This window comes from Anas acuta, chromosome 15 (assembly GCF_963932015.1).
Source record: "Anas acuta chromosome 15, bAnaAcu1.1, whole genome shotgun sequence".
In the NCBI taxonomy this organism is placed as follows: Eukaryota; Metazoa; Chordata; class Aves; order Anseriformes; family Anatidae; genus Anas; species Anas acuta.
Window position 1 is genome coordinate 12505304 of NC_088993.1, and position 18295 is coordinate 12523598.

At 48.8% G+C, this 18295-nt stretch overlaps 1 protein-coding gene across 1 annotated transcript in view; it reads right to left on the reverse strand.

The window, feature by feature from the left end:
• Positions 1–1285: 1285 nt before the first annotated feature.
• Positions 1286–18295, reverse strand: part of ADAP1 (ArfGAP with dual PH domains 1) — a 57127-nt gene continuing 40117 nt past the window's right edge. The window contains exons 5-11 of the mRNA XM_068699001.1: positions 12242–12354; positions 9501–9647; positions 5163–5246; positions 4627–4689; positions 4159–4230; positions 3640–3868; positions 1286–3279 (exon numbers count right to left, since the gene is read on the reverse strand). Of these exons, the coding sequence (XP_068555102.1) occupies positions 3251–3279; positions 3640–3868; positions 4159–4230; positions 4627–4689; positions 5163–5246; positions 9501–9647; positions 12242–12354 (737 nt within the window). The 3' untranslated portion in view covers positions 1286–3250. The remainder of the gene's footprint in view (positions 3280–3639; positions 3869–4158; positions 4231–4626; positions 4690–5162; positions 5247–9500; positions 9648–12241; positions 12355–18295) is intronic.

The window sequence follows — 18295 nt, forward strand, 5'->3', positions numbered from 1 at the left end:
GGCACAGATTGCTTTGGTTTGCAACCTTTGCTCCTGCTCAGCAGTGTCTGCACACAGTCACTCTTTTGCCCTAAGCCTGGACCAAGCGTGGTGATGCCCCTGCGCTGACTGGGGAGTACTTGCCCCACGCTAGGGCTGCTGCTATGGGAATGTAATAAATGCTCTCAGACAGAGCAGGCAAGAGCCCAGCAAAGCCAGGTTATTTCATTGCCAGTGTCTGGGTGCGGCTCAAGGTGTCCATGGGTGTCCAGCAGCAGTGGCCACATATGTGGCTCTAAGTGACTTTTATATATATTTTATATATATATATATATATACATGTACGTAATACACAATTTAGACAGCCTTCTGCATATGTAATTTATCATTAAATAATTGTCATAGGAATTATAACACCCAGTATATGAGTCAATTTTACACACACACACCCTTATTTGTCACGCACACATGATCTTTCTAGCTCCCTAAAACCACAAACAGCCTGGCCTAGCTTTTCCCTATTATTAACGTGCCTTACTTTTTACGAGAAAAAAAAAATATAAATACCATACTTTTTTGTAAACTATATATACATATACACACACAGAGTGCTATGTATGTGTGTGTACATACGTTTCTATGCACTATACTTAGTTTCAATTACATAGAACAATGCATGTGTATACGTTTTATATATAACTATAAAACAAACACCCAGGTGCATGCTTTTCATTAAAAATTAATAAATTTAGTTATAAAAAGGCTATAGCACCAGCTATAGATGAACAGGCAATGTATGTATGTACACGTGTGAGATAGATATATATCTATTTGTAAATTAAATTAGATTTCTATAAACGTATATTTTAATAGACGCATAAAGCCATACATGCATATGTTCTTACAAACTATAATAATATACATACACACAAAAAATCTGTTTTGCACACAGCATCCTATAACATGAAATGGGGTTTATATCTGTGTGCCTGGGTAGGCTCAGTAAAATACATTTTCTGTGTGTATGCATACATCAAATAAAAATGTATCATGGCTCACTATACAGTACAGCTCGGTACGCACACGGACGCTGTGTTATATGTGTGTTATATAACACAGTTATTTCACAAACCCGCCCACCCCAGCCCACCCCCTCGGGCAGCCCCAGTGGGCTGTGTGGTGCTGTGGGTGCCCAGCGCTCTACCAGCACTTTTCACACCTCGCCTCGTTGTGGTTGGAGGCTCAGGGTTTGGTTTGAAGCCCCCGTCTTACCTCTCCCGCAGAGCCAGCACGACACTGCCACCCATCTGACATCATAATTTATTGGTGCGAATGACATTTAGTACCACAGTTGTCTTACCAGTGACATAACAAACGTACACAGCCCATGAGATGGGTTCGGTTACAAACACCAACGTAAGGAACGCGTCGGACAGATCAGTGTCTCGGTCTGTTACTCAATGGATGCAGAAAAACATTTTTTTCAGATAAAAATTCAGCACGTTGTGTGCAGGTCCCAGCCCAATCGCCACGAACGCGTCACCCCCCACCCGCAGCAGTTACAGTGCTCAAAACATTGCTGAAATGTCACTTCAAGCAGCTTTTTTATCTTCAGAAAAAAATTAACCAAAAAAATAATAATTAAGGGATGAATTGGGGGAAAAAAGTGCAACAACCAGTTTGCAGAAGCACCGTGTCAGCAGCCAGCAGGGCTGAAGGGAGGCGCCTGCACCCGGGCTGGGCACAACCCAGCCTGAAGCTCAACCCCAACCAACCCGGCCCCCAAAAAGACAGCGACAGCCCAGCCAGGGGGTGAGAAGCCTCTGTTGGAAACTAGCCCAGAGACAGCATCGCCACCACTTAGAAGGCGTGACCGCCCACCCACACCTGATTTATTTATAGTTTACCTCTACGGCAGCGGGAGGATCAGTCATCTAGCAACATTTACACGCCATGAGACCACGCAAGCCAAACTTGGGCTCCATTTCCACCCAAGCTGCCCAGGAGGCGAATGCCCAAGGTCCCCGCGGTGCCTCCAGCCCAGACCATGTCCAGGCACAGCCCCCGCTGCCTCCCTGCCGGGGCCTCCGCCCGCACGGGCACCGAGGAAGCGGCCACGGTGACAGCGGTGGTGGCTTCCAGAGGACGGGTGGGCTCAGCTGGGAAGGGCGGCGCTCCCCTGTCCCTTCCGGGGAAGCAGGAGGAGTTTCACCTTGGCACAAACTGGGATGGCAGGGTGGAAGCGGCTGGGGCACTGCATGGGAAGTACTGTCCGTGGGGAGGAACGCGGGGACAAACTTACTACCAGGAGTTGATTTAAGCTGCTCTGAGCTCTGGCACTTCTTCGTGTTTTAAGGATCCGGAGGATGTGGGCGAGCAGGACACACGCCGTTGCCTTCTCACACGGTTTGGTCACCTCCAAACTCCCCTGCCAGGCAACGGCTGCAGCTTCCTACATTTAAAGACAATGTTTTCTCTCCTTCATTAGGGTCATGCTTCACATCCCGTTAGGATGTCAGCATCTCAGGGACTCACGGTCTCCTCTAGGAAATGGCTGGCAGGGAGCCGGGGCAGCAGGAGGAGCAGGTGGACGCCCCCAGCAGCAGCGGGGCCAAGGCTGACCCAGCCGAAGCCCTCTGGTGAGCCTGGGCCTTGACTGAGCTCTGCCACCAGAGCAGGTGGCTTGGCCCTGGGGCTGCATCTCCTGCAGAACTGAAGCGGCACTGAGCCACAGGGGAAGAAAAGCAGCTTACCACCAACCCCACCACCCAGCAGCACCTCAGAGAGGGCGTTTGAGTGGGCAGGAGGGATGGAGCACATCCTCTTGTCCCCCAAAACAGTCACCACTCGCCACAGGGAACCATTTTGGGTTTTTGCACTGGCCACGAACCAAATTGTCCAGAAAAAGCCCCGTACCCATGAGATGTGCCACCAAAACTCCTTGTCACCCCATGGTGGGGCACCCCTTCCAGCCAGCACGGTCCTCGAGGCAGGTACCTACTGCAGGAGGCACCCAAATCAGCTGCACGTGGACACGAGGTGCAAGGGGGAGCCATGGAAACAAATTTCAGGTTGGATCAGCATCTGTCGCATTTCGCTGCTGCCCTTCTTGGCTTCCAACATGATCAAGTGAATGATGAAGGGAAAGGGAAGTATTATTATTATTATTATTACTGTTATTATTATTAATAATTATTTTTAACATTTCAAATAAAACCATGTTGTGTTGTAAACAGAAGCTCATTCCTCAGGTCTGACCAGCCAGTCCCATCTAAGGTTTATGCTTGAAATGGGCTTCCACTGAAACAAACAAAAAAACAACACAGAAAACGAAGTTAAAGCCAGGAGCATCAGGAGCACGATAAGCCCAGCTCTGCGAGCAGACCTCGTGCTGCTGATGCTCTTTGGGTCTGATTATCCTCATAACTGGGCAACCGATTGCGCATACAGTACTGCGGACACCATCACAGGGTGAAGAGGAGGGAAGCAGGAGGACACCACCCTCCTCCTCCAGAGGTGAGCCTCACAGAGGCTGCTCACACCGCATGCAAGGGAGCAGCCACAGGCATCACATCCCTGACCCTTCTCCATCCATCCCTTCCTCTAACAAATGGGAAATAAATGGGAGGAGGCTGTTCTGCAGACCTCGTGAGCACACACCTGCGTATTCCTGAGGCAGCATCGGCCTGCTTATAACCTTCTGGAAGGTGGTGATCCACTCCAGCTGGTCGTCCTCTGTCTCACAGGCAAAGAGGAATTTCCTGTCCGGGGTGACGATGGTGATGCCGTGCTGCCAGTGATTTCCCTGCGTGGATGGCGGGAGCCCTTCCAGGACTTTGTAGCTGTTTTCCTTGCTCCCAATGAACACCTCCCCTCTTGCAAAGGCATCCTAGAGGACAGTGGAGCAGTGAGGCAGGATACAGAAGAGCCATCTCATGGGCTTGCTGTGCACATGGCCAGAAGTGCAAAGTGCAGCAGCCAAGCACCAAAAACACCGGTGATCCCATGGAGCACCCAGGACTCAGGACCTGTCCCCCTCAGCCCCCCCCCCAAGGAATGCATAAGCCAGATGTAGAAAAATCTGCACTTGGTGAGGGTTGCTCAAGCATTCTGGTGAGGGTCAGCCTGGGCTTTACTGCAGATGATGCCCTGCAGACAGCCCAGGCTCCTTTGTCTTACCAGGGGATCTTTGAAATACATCAGCCTTCGGTCATCCATGGTGAACCACCGCTTCTTGAATCCTTCTGTTTGCTGGAGAGTCAAGAAGTGCCGGATTACACACCAAAATAAGCAGCACCTTTCTCACTGGGCACCACCCAGGGCTTTGGGGTTGCTTTGGGTAGCTTGAAGGACCCAGGCAGGCCAGGGCAATTTGGGAAAGGCAGTTTCTGGGACCGTCTGCACCCGGTGGGCTTGTAGAAATGGCCAGCAATTAGGGAAATGGGGTGGGCTGGTCTGTGATACTTTCAGATTTTTTAACCTTTGCTTCCAAACCCAAAGTGCAGGGGTGAAATGCTAATTAACGTGATTACAGTGTTTCAGCTTCACCTCTCCAGTGAGGGTGACTGTCCCACCAGCAGACCTTTCTCCACCCAGTACAGAGAAAGCCTTGGTGTTGGGGGTATTGCAGAAACATTTATACCCTACCTTTGGCCCCGTTTTCTCCATGTATCCTTCTTTCAGGTAGTTTCTAGAAAGCTTTGGCACCAGCTGGAACAACCCAAACAGGAGAGAAAAAAAGAGCGTGGCATCAGCTATGGGGGTGGGGGGGAACTGGGCAGCTATGGGGGTCCCTGGACAAGGGAAAGCCCCAGCTGAGCCCAGCCAAGCCCTCTGTCAGCAGATCTCATGGGCACCCAAACCTTCTCACTGACCACTGGACAAAGCAGTAACTCTATTAAAGCTCCTGGAGAAGGAGATGGGTTTATTTGTTGGGTTTTGTTGGCGATTCTATGCAGATGTGCCAGCCACCTGTACCATGGCAGACCAGTAAGGCTCTCTCCTTTTGTTTTTTATGATTTTCCCTGTAGAACTTTTTGTCTGAAAATGGTCTGAAGCCCCTTACACCAAAATAATGGTAATTGCACAGCACACATTGAAGGACGGAGCACTCCCAAGCTTTCGTCTTTTTTAACAAGATGATAAAAATGAGTAAGAAAAAAAAAACATGCAGGAAAACTCACATCAGCGTCGCTGGCTCCAGGGAACGCCACTTGTAAGTAATGAAAACGTGCTGCCCGGATGGCATTGAACCAATCCACGATTTCCTAATAACAAGAAAGAAAAAGAACAGCGAGTCATGCAGTGTGCACATAATGAAATGATGTGATCCTGCTGCATTTCAGCTCTCCCAGCACTTTGTCCCAAGTGACAAGAGTGCAGTTTAGTGGCAGCCCTCAAAAAAAAAAAACAAAAACCCTCTGCCCCATGGAGAGCACGGTGAGGTGCCCAGGTTGTACACAGGATGAGGATTACGAGCCATCACCTCTGAACAAACAACCTCCAACAATGGGTATGACCCTTCACATGCCATAGCCACTACCCAAGCATCATTTTTCTGTAAACGATGCTTGCAGGGCTCAGAAAACCGGTAGCACTTCTCATCCCAGCTCCCCGTCTGCTTAAGTAGCGCCTGTGGGAGGGGGAAGGTCAGCAGAGGAAAACCCAGCTGGCGGCTTGAAATGAGATTTCAGGTGACTTAGGAGCCATCGCTTAGCATTAGTGGAGCCCAAAGCAGCGGGGAGCTCCAGGATGAGGAGCAGCAGGACATGCAGGGGGTGCTTGCTGGCCCCAACCCCTCCTCCTGGCGTACAAAGAGCCGGTGAAGCCCACCATGGATATGTTGAGCCCAACAGCAAGCCTGATCCTGGGAACATGTTTTGGTTTTTGTTTTTTTATTTTTTTATTTTTTATTTTTTTGGTTTTTTTTTTTTTTGTTTTTTTTTTTTTACCCCTGTTCAACCCCTTTTGCTTGCAGGTCCAAAGCCAGCCTGACACCATGGCAGCCTGTTCCCCATCACCAGTCCCATCCTTCTGCATGAAGAGCGTGTGAGGAAACTTTTAATGCCTGAATCCTCCCCAGACTCAGAGGCCATAGCAATATAGTTCTGTATTTTGCTAAAAGAGTGACCAAATATCTCTATCCTTGTACTGCAGACCACCAGCCATATCCTTGAGTCCTCTGTGAAAAAGCACAATGATACTGAAGTTTCAGTCCAATTCTCAGATGCTGTGGCACTTCTTCTTTTCCAGGGAAAAAACCTCCTTCCATTCATTTCCCCTCCAAAATAGCTGTGGTTACGCAGGAGACGGATGCACGGGTTGTTATTAACATGCATGAAGTGTTCTGTGAGCCAGACGTGATCCTAAGATAACCGACCTTCCAGGTGAGGTTGCTGTAGTGTAGGAAATACCGTAACCAAGAAGTCTGCCTTCAGTAAGATTTAATTTTTACATACTTAAAAATGACTGAGGGCAAAAAAAAGGCCCTTATTTGCAATTTCTCGGTTTTAGGGAACTTGAGGTATCTTAAAAATGACCTAATGTAGTAAATAGACATCCTCTAAAAGTTCTGATGTTCTGCTTTGGCTTGTTATCTATTTCAAGTTGAAAGGGGAAAAAACATAACAGGACATATGCAAACAACGTTTTGGAAAACTTTGACCTGCTTGTCTGAGGTTCTACTTACTTATCACTTGCTTTTCTACCTTAAGCAGCTAAGCAGACCCCAGATAGCAGCACAAAGAGGATCAGCAGGAGGAACTGGCTCCTCAAGTTAACGATGACCATAACAGGCTAGAGGTAATGAAAAATAAGCTGTAATGTTAACGTGGTGATATTTTGTACAATCACCAGCTGGAAGGCTACTGGATGTCCTGCCTGAGGGTCACCTCCTTGACTGGGATGTGAGGCAGGGTTTCTCCCTGCAGAAAAGCAGAGGACGAAACTCTCACGGACTGCAGACAATCGATCATTTCTTAGAGAATGAATCACCCATTGCCTCAGCACCTTTCTTTACACAAAACTGTACCTGTCTGCAAAGCCAGGAGGCTCCCTTGCTAAAGGTTTTATGCATTTATAATCATGAACACCACCACAGATTTGGTGAGGATATATCTGATCTGCAAGAACAACTTTAAACTGCTTGGTGGTTTTGGACAGGAAAATGTTGTCTCATGAGCTCGTTAGTAGAGATTCCTTTAACTGATTTATGTCTCCGAGCAAGCAGAGAAAATGAACTCCTGGCAGTACCTTTGCAGATGGCTCTTGCAGGCTCTCAGCTTCTTCCTGATTTGCTGGCAGTGCCACCACAGACCCAACTTCACATGCCTGATGGTGCCTCCAGCCTCTGTCCCAAACCTGAGCTACCTGCACTGCCAATGCAATCTCAGACTGGATAAAAATACAAATTCTTCTCATCATTCCTCCTGCTCATCAATCCCTGGAGCTCAAGCAACAAACTCCTGCTGTTGCTGAGTGATTCCCCATGCCACCTCTGCCTGTCCTGAAGGCTCCTGGTGCAGCTCTTTGGCATTGAGGAAGAGCACTCAGCTAATTTGTCCAGAAAAGATTCAAAGATAATGGTTTTTACTCCGAAGGGTGGCATTTCCTGGAGATCCAGTCCACCTCTAAGGATGCTAAGGATGACGATAACGTCAGGGATGGCAGCAGCACACAGCAGCTTTGAGCTGCTCCTGTGTTGGCTTCCAAAAGTCCTGCAGAGGGAGCTTCAGCCCCAGCCAGGAGCTCAGTGCGGTGGGAAATCAGCTTCTGCAGCTTTTCTACGAGCCACGGCGTGCCTGGAGCCCTGCCAGCCTTCAACCATCAGAGCAGGTCCTGATGGTACAGCGTGTGAGACCTATAATTCAAACCCTGCTGCTCTCCTCTCCTGCACCTCCCTGGCTCCAGCTCAGGCCATCAAAAGGTCTCGTGGCCTTTAACAAACTAACCCTTCTCCTGGCAAAACAGGCAGAGCTCTGCTAAGGCCTTGTTTGCACTGGAAAATGGTGCCAAGTAGAACCCCTGGACCATTTTTAGTTTAACAGACATGGGGTGTGATGCACACAGCCTTCAGCTGTGCTGCTCTGGCCTAAAGCTTCAGCTGTTGTTGTGGCCTAAAGTGAAAAAGCGAGCTCCTCTGCTCCTCCCGCTCACATGCAGGGTGTGCTGCTCTTCATTTAATTTCCAGCACAGCCGCTGTCCATCTCTAGCAGGTGCCTCAGGCTCACCTCAGCTGGCTTGGTCCATGTGGTGGTGGGTAGGTGCTAAGGAAGCCCCCAGCTGCATGGAGCTGCCCCAGCCCCCGGAGCTTTGGGGCAGCAGCAGGGTGACACAGGCTGGCCCTCCGGCCTCGATCCTCTTGGGTGCCTCACTCCAGTGAGTTTTTGAGGTTATTACCACAGGGTGTTTGACCTTCTTGCACTCCTCAACCAGCCAAAAGGGCAACAAAATTTCAAGGAAGTCGAGAGAAATTCAGCTTAGGCGTTATCAGATGGCACCAGTGAGCTTCCTGCCCACACACCCCAACGGAGGCAGGAGCAACCGCGTTCAACCCGTGGGAGCAGAAATTCAGACCAGGCAGTCCTGGCTCCAGCAGTGGCCTCAACGTCACAAAACGCTCCTTCAAAGAGGGGCCTCGGCTGAAAAATCGTCTTTTTCAATCCAAGATAATTAACAGCAAAATCCCAGCTCTACTGAGCAGACTGCCAGCAGCACAGACAGGGGCACAATGGTGGGATTCAGCTTTCACAGGAAGGAGCTCCTTCCTTTTATTTCTTGTGCTTGTCCTCAAATCAGGAGCACCTTGTATTTTGGTGGCACAGCTGGACTGTGGTCTGGAGACAAGTGGCTCTGCTGTGAGCACGGACTGCTTATTGCTAGCAAGGCCGGCTGGCTCCCCCCACCTGGGTGAACGGAGAACGGGCTGTGCATCCACACAATTCCACGAATCCTGGGGGACCTGCTGTGCTGGTCCACATGGGATTGCCACCAGAACAGGGTTGTAAACACCGCATGAACATGACAGCTCTAGGTTTGGGTTTATTGGCCACCCCAGGGCTGCTATTTTTTGGGGAACCCCAAATATTTGGTGGAGGAAAGAGATGAAGATATGCCTGCGAGATGGCATCACGGCAAACTCACCTGGTTCTGCTCTCTGAATGCACACCGGTGCGTGGAGACAAAACCCCAGCCTGCACTGCTGAGTCCAATGGGGCAGTGTGGTGACTCTCAGGTTCTTCTTGGTGGCCCCATGGACAAGTCCCCTCCAACACCCTCCAGGAGGACTGTGACCCTCCTCTCACTGCCCTGACCTCTGTGTCCCACTGTCCTCCTTGTGCAAAGAAATGCCCCAGGCCCCTGAGCCCTCTTCTCCACAGATTTCCATTTTAGAAAGCCCCAAATCCTTCCCACATCCCCCAGCAACTCCCAGCTGGGTTAGAGGCGGGTGTGACCCAGGCTGGCTCTGCACAGCACCAATCCCTCAGGACCTCGAACAAGCCCCCATTCCTCCATGCTCTCACCTTGCCATCTTCGTGATAAACAAAGATGTTCCTTGTGCTATTGTCCTTCAAGTAAGTGATCTGCAGTCCGTGTGGGTTCCCGATTTTTGCAGGCTGGAAAGTTGCATTTAAATGTTCAATCTTCATAATTGCTTTGGGTTCTTTTGCCTGAAAAACACAGCTGAGTGAGCAAACACCTGAAAATTGGCTTTTAAACCAGAAAGCAGTTCACTGTGTCAGAAACAAACTCCTGATTGAGGCCATTAGCTACAACACGACGCCCAGCACACAAAACTGCCTGGCGATAATACATCTGAGGCTTTGCTCAGGCAGCGACGAGTGCTTTCTGCCAGCATGGGAAAATGCTCTGCTGTTCTGTGAAATTCCTTAAAGTTCAAGGGGAGAAAGATTTCAGCCCAGAAGCAAAATACAGAGGTCAGGTCTCAAGATAGGATGTTGTGCTATGAAAGACAAGCAACTTCATGCCTCTTCTCCCTACTTCTAATTCCATTGTCTCCTGACTCATAGATTTCCTCCAGCCTCGTTACATGATGATAAATGACCAGCATTTACACCTGGATGAGTACTATTAAAGAAGAAAGAAAACCACTCAGCCAGACAAAAAAAAAAAAGCACAGACTGCTAAATAACAGGCCAGAATGCTTTCTGCATCTCAAGCACCCCCAGCCAGTTCATCCTTGCCCAAGAGGGATGGAGGATTGTCCCCCTTGCAAACATCAGACCTGACTGCCAGGGTCACCATGCTCACATCCCCACTGGTCCCATCCTTACACATGAGCCACACTGGCTTCTGACTCTGCACCTCCATTTGACCTCTAAACTGGGTATTTTCTTTCCAGAGGATCAAATATGTATTTCACAACCACCTCTGGGATGGATTAGCCCAGCAATGACTCTAGATCAGGCCAGTCCCAAGCACCAACCCCATCCTCACCCCCTGTGGCAGGTCACCTGTATTCTGTAGCAGTGTCTTCTTACAAACCAGCGCTAGAAGTGTACCACCCTTTTAGAACTAAATGAATACAATAAAGAAATGAAACATTCTGAGAAATTAAGATTATGCTCTTTGTAACACCAGCTTTAGGCCGAGCTAAGTCTCTTGAGTTACAGCTGCAATTAGCTAAAGGAGAAACCCCCCAGAGCCAACTCCCACTCCATGGGATGTGACGCAACCCATGTATGAAGACGTGAGTGTCTCCAGACAGCAGCACTGGGACACACGGATGAGAGAGGCTCCATCTCCCTGGAAGCTAGCTGGCAGTTGGCCAAGCTGGTATTGCTTTATTCTGCTGCAATGGGGACAAAACCAGAAGGATTTTTCAGAAGGAGATGAACAGCTTTGTGGGTGGTGACTAATTTCAACCCAATGCTCCCACTGCCTGAACCATCACGGTGTGACAGGACTTGAAACCTCAAGAAGCTGAAGAAAACTCCTTGGTGGCATTTTGCTGCTCATTTCTGCACCCCAGGACAAGGATGGGGACAGAGAGACGTGGCTGACACAGCCTGAGACACAGCCAGGGGACAGAAGGCCACGCAGTGGAGCCATGGTCCCCCTCCCAGTGCCACAGGGAAGTCCCTGCATGGGAGGAGTTGCCAGCACTGCTTCAGGAACTTGGGGACTTGCCGTGGAAGCCAGCCTGCTGTGGGTGACCACAGGGGGGAAATCCCAGCAGAGAGGATGCGCCATGGCAGTGCCCAGTTCCCACCATGGCTATATGGTCACCAGTGAATTGAAAAAAAAAAGCCTTAAGCCACCATAGCAGTTAATAGCAACTGAATCGGGGCCGGATTTGGGACTTTCACTTCTCCCTCACTTATGACTGGCCATCTCCTGTCAGGATGCATAACTGCACCACCCCAAGCAAAGCTGAAAAAAAAGACAGTGCTATCTAAGCTAGCCACTGGGCATGGAGAAGCATGGCTGGATGGTCCCCCCCTCTGCATGAATGGCCAACAGTGTCCCCATCACAACGCAGCACTTGCACCAGATATTTTTAGAGGCTTGCTGATGGCTCTGGATGGCTGTCGGTGTTTTACTGGAGCTTGATGCACAGCTGTGATGGAAGCATTACCCTCTCTGAAGGTGATCAAGACACATTGAAGGTTTCAGGGGAGACTAAGAGATCAGAGGAAAACACCTCAGCTCCCTCCATTATGTGGTACAGAGTAGTAGAGTGTCTGTCCATTCATCACCCATCCAATTTTCATGGTAATAGCTCTGTATCTCACTTACAATAAATGAAATCTGCCCTGGGGGAAAAGACAAATGGTTCTACCACTTGACACTGCAAGAGAAAAACCCGAGGACTTTCCCTCAGGATTGCTTGCCATGTTACTTAAAGGAGGTTTCAGCCCCCAGTGACCCCTGTGAGGTGGCGTTACCTTTGCCACTAGCTAGCCACAGACAGGAAATCCATCTCAGCTGGATCATACACAGCCAGAGCTGAGAAAAACTCCTTCATTAGTGGTTTAAGGAAAATCTTACAGACTTTAAAACACAGCAGGAGGATGTAAAATGGTCAGTTAGGGTGTCCCACCGTGACTGTGGTGGTGGACCAAGAGCATACCCTACAATGAGGCTGGCAAGCTGGTGCCCTTGTCCTGTGCTGATCAGTGACCAACAATGCTATGAAAACTCTGTAACCCTATAAATTAAACAGTGGCCTGGAAATTATTTGTTCACAGATGCTCTTACTGTTGTGCTCCCCCATCAACAAAGAGCAGCCCCTGAAACTCACGTCATTTTTGTTGAAGTACTTCAGTGCACCTTCCCTCTCCGATAACACAAATTTTCGGCTTAGGAATTGCCCGTTGTCACGTCCTCTCTTCCACAGAAATCCTTCTCGGTACCCTGCAGCAGAAAGCAATTGCTGAGAACCAGGAATAAAACATATTGCTGAAAAAAGAGATAGGATAAAGAATAGGAGAAGAACTTTGACATCAAAATCAAGTAGATCAAATGTGTGGCTGGATAGCACAAGACAGAAGAAACAGGTTTTTCCTTCGGATTTGCCTTTCTCACTCTGATGCTCTTTCCCAACCTCCTGTACGTCAGAGATCCCCACGCTCTGATACAGCGACGTGCCAGGTAAAGGGGGATTTGCACCATGCTTCACACGCTGTGGTATGGGCAAAGACTTGAGCCCTTGTTCCCAACGGACAACCCCGCCACAGCTCCTGGTACCTCCTCTCCCAGCTTACAGAAATAGCACTTCTGGAGCAAGAGGAAGGCAGGCAAGACGGGGCCTCCTGCACTGATAAAAAACAGGAACCCCCAAGAACTGTCCAATAAAAGCTTTATGATATAAATTTAAGATATAATTATTTAAAAGTCCCACTGAAAAAAGTGTTCCCCTTTCTCTTAATTTCAATCCTTTCAGGTTTCCAGTTTTGGCTCTCAGAAGTTAGGATTTTAAAGTTAAAAACTGCACATTTTATAACAACTTGCAACTATTCTTTGTTTTAGTAAGTGGAAGTGGCTATGGAATCATTAAGCAGCCTGTCCTTCATCTGAGTGCTATGAATGGTGGTGTAGAGAAAATCCTTATTCAACCTGCTTTTCAGACAGTTGTTCACGTCACCCAGTGTCATGTAGGATTTATTTAACACACAGATGAAGAGATGCACAAAAACCACTCAGCCAACTCCTCAACACTCACTCTACAGGTACAAATGATATAAAATGGTTCCATGCCATAAGAAACCTAGAGAAAAAAAAAGTCCACACACACACAAGTACATTTAACAATCAGAAATGACAGAAAGAAAAGAGTAACACAGACAAGGGCTAAAGATGCTAACTGAAGAGAAATTGCCCATCTAGCTAAACGTGCCTTTGCTGCTAAGTCAAGATACCAGTTTATTCTGTCTGGACTGATGAAATCCCAAGCCAAATACCTTTTCCAGCTCCTCAGAGAGACCTTTGCTGACTGTGAGGCAAAGCTGTCAACATCTGGTATAAATAAGTGCAATGGCAAAGCCCGTGCCATCAGTAATGCTGAATGCTAACTACAGCGTCATAAATCCGAGCTCACATCAGCTGCTGGCATGCAGGACTGCCAGTGGGCTGATAACGTGCTGCAGATGTAAGGGGTGGAAATACTTACAGCTGTCTGCGGCCTCTCCTTTGTTTCTGTATTTTATTTGGGTCATGTGTTGCAACAGGGCTTTCTTTTAAAACGTGGTATCACACTGCTGCCCTCCCGTCCCTCCAGCACAGGACAAATGCTCCACATGGGCACAGCACCGAGACCCACTCACAGCAGCACACGTACACCAGCCCAGGAACCAAAGCACCGACACCAGAGATATCAGGAGAATTACAGGGGCAAAGCTCTTACTGTGCTCCAGCCGTCTGTCCTTCGGGCTTGGGGTGTATCCTCCCCAAAGGCTGGCGGATTCAGTCTAACAATTCGATCCTGTCCCAACTCCAGCTGGGACTTTTCTACCAAAAAGCCATGCCCAATCCCTCGGAGGGCACTCGCAGTGTTAGAAAGAAGCGCCCACTGACAGCTAAGACCTAACACCTAAGCAAGGGGAAGCCGGCCAAGAAAGCCACCAGAAGAGCCCAGGGCAGCAGCATCCACACGAGGCACAGCCTGAGCTGCTCTCATCACCGCTGCAGCACAAATTAATTCCCAGCTTTGCAGGGAAGGCCACTACCTGCCAGGGTTGTATCAGCAAAACCGCTACGTGCCCGATAGCGCCTGAACGAGACAGAGCTGGACAGGGATCCCAGCCCTCACAACGCGGGGCTGACAGGAGACAGACAGGCTGCAGGTTCTGCCCAGCTGATAAGTCGTAAAAACGTGAGATTTGCTTCACACGAGGCAGAGATGCTGCTAGGGCTCTGATGGCTGGTGGCTGCCCTCCGGAATGGCAAGTGGCTAAGCAGCGGGGATGGTTTCAGCCTTGCTGCGGCTGACACGGGGGAAACACTGCCAGCTCGTCAGGGGCTGGAGAGCTGGGTCTGGGGGAAAGGACCCTGGTGCCAAAGAAGAGAGAGGGAAGACAGCACGTGGAAGATGGTGACAAATGCAAAATACAAGGTGATGCAGGAGGAAACACAGTCTTGTAGTTCAGAAACACCCGCCTGGGTCTGCCCAGCTCAGCAGAGCGTGCTGGGCACAGAGCTCAGCCCTCAGCAGCACAACCTCGGAGCAACTCCTCACGTTTTGGCTGCAGGTTGCATTCCCTCACTCCTCTGGAGGGTTTTGTTACAAACATCTGAATGGCACAGGGTGGAAGGGTGCTGCAGGCATTCCCTGTTAAACTTGCTCTCCTCCACAATTATTTTTTTTTTTTGTGTGTAATTTCTCTTAACACTTCAGGAGCAGGGAATAAAAAACTCTCCGCATTTCCCCAAAGAGGATCTCAAATTCAAATAACTGGAAATTTGTAAAGCCCACACAACACTTGCCCCAGCACACAGGCATCCTAATGGTTTTATACAAAGAGGTGGAAGCACACAGAGGTTTGGTGAGCTGCCGAGGACAATACTGTGAGCCAGTGCCAAGGCCAGGCTGGAAGCCTAGGTTTTCATGCCCTCATGTGTATGGACATTTGCATCATTTTGATTTCCCTTTTTCCAGCCCTTCGTGGCAAAACACAGTTATCTGAATTCCACTCCAAGGGAGAAAAAAATAAATTAATTAAAAAAAATAACAATAATCAAACAAAAAACCCCAACATAATAGCAAATGCAATCCCTTTCCATAGTTCATATGCCAGCTCTTTCCAGAACCATTGCCTCTGCAAAAGAGCTCCTGGCTGCTCTGACAAAGCCAGCTGCTAATTTTGCTGTACTTTGGCACAGATTTTCTTAAATCCTTTGCTTGCTTCTTTTCTTTCTTTCTTCCTCCAGGGCTGTGTCCTCGGGAGCTGTTCCTCTGCTCTGTCCAAACGTGCTGCCTGCACCCCTGTCAGCGCTGATTAAATGCAAAACACAACAAACTGGACGTGAACTGAACATGAACTCATCCAGCTTCCCCAGGCAAACAGTATGTCAGCAAGACGTGTCCTCAGCAGCCCGATCTAAAAGATTGCAAAAACAGCTGGAGAAAGAACTGCAGGAGGCTGGAAAGGGGAGCAGATCTCAGAGCTGAGGTACCAGAGTCCCTCCTCGCCTCTGCACTACCTTACCAACAGCTTCCAGAGTAAAGGTACCTGGTCACATTTAGACCTTCATGAAGGTTGTTCTGCTCGTGCTGAAGCAAAACAACCCCCAGCCCTGCCACACTTGCCAATTCGTAGCACTAGGGCACGTTTGTATCCTCTCCCAAAGGAGGTGGCCGCCTGTCGACGCCGCGCTTGATCACCAGCACCCAGCCGTGGCTGCAGAAAGAACTACCTGACGGAGACCTGCTGGCCAGCACCCTTTAGAAATAACACTCTCTCACTTCAACCACCTGCCAAAACGAAAAACCAAACTGTCAGCTCTGCCACAAAATGGGGACACTTGTAAAAAAGCCGCCAAACGGTTGTGACAAAGTTGGCCAACAAACAGCACGCACGTTACCTGAAATGGCACAGCCCTTAGGGTGCTCCAGCCCAACCCAGTTTCTCACCATCCAAGGGGCTACAGAGGAAGCACGGGAGAGGATTTGCTCTCAAGACAGTCTAACACAGATACCATCTTTCCATCTGACTTCCTCCAGCAATTTGTCCAAGTTCCCTATTTTTAAGAAGAGGGATATTGCTACTTCCCCAGCTCTGAGCGCCGTTATGGTGTGTGCTTATTGATGGGGCTTTTGGCATGTCTGAGCATGCGGATTATAGGAAGTACCCAAAATGACTCTTTCAGTTTCAGCCTTTGTTCTCAGAAAACAAAGAAACTCATCCCAAGAGAAGGACAATCACATGCACTGCCTTGGAAAAAAAAAAAAAAATCACGCATGGATTTTGCTTTCCCTCATTCTATGTAAAACACGATAAACTTGTACTTGAACCACATCTGCTCTTCAGTTTCTTTGGTGCTCTACTTTGCAATTTCAGTTGGGAACGGAACTTTTTGTTTCCAGGACATTTCTAGGTCAGTGGTAAAACCAGAAACATGCTTCTATATCCAAACCAAGCACAGTGATAAAGCCAATACTGTGCCCAAGAACAAGTGCATTACTGTGTTGGTTTTTTTCTTGGTCTCACTGCAAGACAAAGCATGGAAGGCTGAAAAAGAGGAAAAAATTTACTCGTGTGTGCAATCCAAGAACAATTGCATTTTCCTAGAGATTGGGCAGGGCCCCTCCACCTACTGAAGTCAGTTTTCTTTTCTCTAGACAGTCAGACAAGGTGCTCTGACCCCAATTCAGAGCTTTGCAGATGAAGAGGAAGATATAAACACAACTACATCACTTTGCTGCTAAAATTACCAGGTACATATCACCGCTTCTGTATGTCAGAAGCCGAGTAGCCTGCTACGCTCCTGCTGTAAGATGTTAATTAAACCAGAACGGTGGGTGGGTACTCAATGGAGTTGATGTGCCTGCTTTTTCTGCGAGGTTAAGGAATTGCATAATTACTTGGAGCAGCTGAGTGGAGAATCCCTACCATCCTTCACCACCACTGACACTGATGTCACAACCTCCTTTTAGCACGAAGAGTCTGAAGGATATTTCCTCAAAAATAAACCATAATCAGGGAGCTGGATTTAGAAGGTGGCGTATCCTAAGGTTTCCCAAGGGACTGGACTTCAAATAGTGTTGCAAAAAGAACCGCACACCTCCTGTTTGGCTGCATCATTGTAAATCGTCTGATTCGATTGCTGTAAGTTGTAATATTTCTTTGCTGTGGTTCATTGACTTCAATGTGAAATTTTTAAGCATTCCAATAAAAATATTTTTAAAAAAGCCAAATTTTCTTGTGGAGTGAAAACACTGCTCTTTGTTTGGAGACAAATTTGTCCTCCCCACACAGAAAGCAGTCCCCTGTAAGTGTTGTCAAGGGCAGTCAGCCAACTGAGAGCTTGCAGCCAAGGCTTCAACTGCTCCTCTGGTCCACCACACGGCACCAGCAGCTTTTTTTCCCTGTCTGCAGCTGTGCTGAGCAGCTTATAACTTCCCTGAAAATAATTCTGCAGTCATCTCCAGATAAATACACTTCCTGCTGGTTACATGTTCAGCAGTGCAAATAGAGGTGTACTGGAGCTGTCAGCATCCACACGTGCAGGAGGCAGACGGGACCCCGGAGGCTGGGGGATGCGGTGGGATCCTCTCCTTTCCCCTAGGCTCTGCTGGCATGGGCCACATGAGGAGCCACCAGGAGCTGCTCCCGTTCAGGCACAGTTCAGTGCTTTGGAAATGAGAGCCTCAGCAAGGAGTGAATATGTGTTGAGTGGTCCTGCAGACCACATAGTTTCTTTGCCCCTGGAAGGACACCTGGGAGGCACCTCGTGTGGGGATGGGTGTCTGGCGCATCTTGTGCCAGATGTGCCAGACACCCATCTGAGTGGGATTTCGTGGTGCTGGCCGTGATCTCCTTCATCCCACCATCAAGACAACATCTCCTCAACCCAGCCCCAGGACAACACACCTTTACCACGCCACGCTCAGACAAGCAAATGAGCCCAGGATCTACCATCCACGACACCAGCCATATTCTCATGCACACGCATTATAGAGGGGAGAATTTCCCAGCTCTTAATCAATCAGGCCTCTCCTAATGAACACTTAGCATGCAAATTACCTTTCCTAAAGGCCATTTTGCAGAGAAAGGTTTCCTGTTGCCATCCAGTCTGCCTCTGCTGCCTTCCAGGAGCTCATAAAACAATTATTGTCCTGCTGCATTGTAGCGCCTCA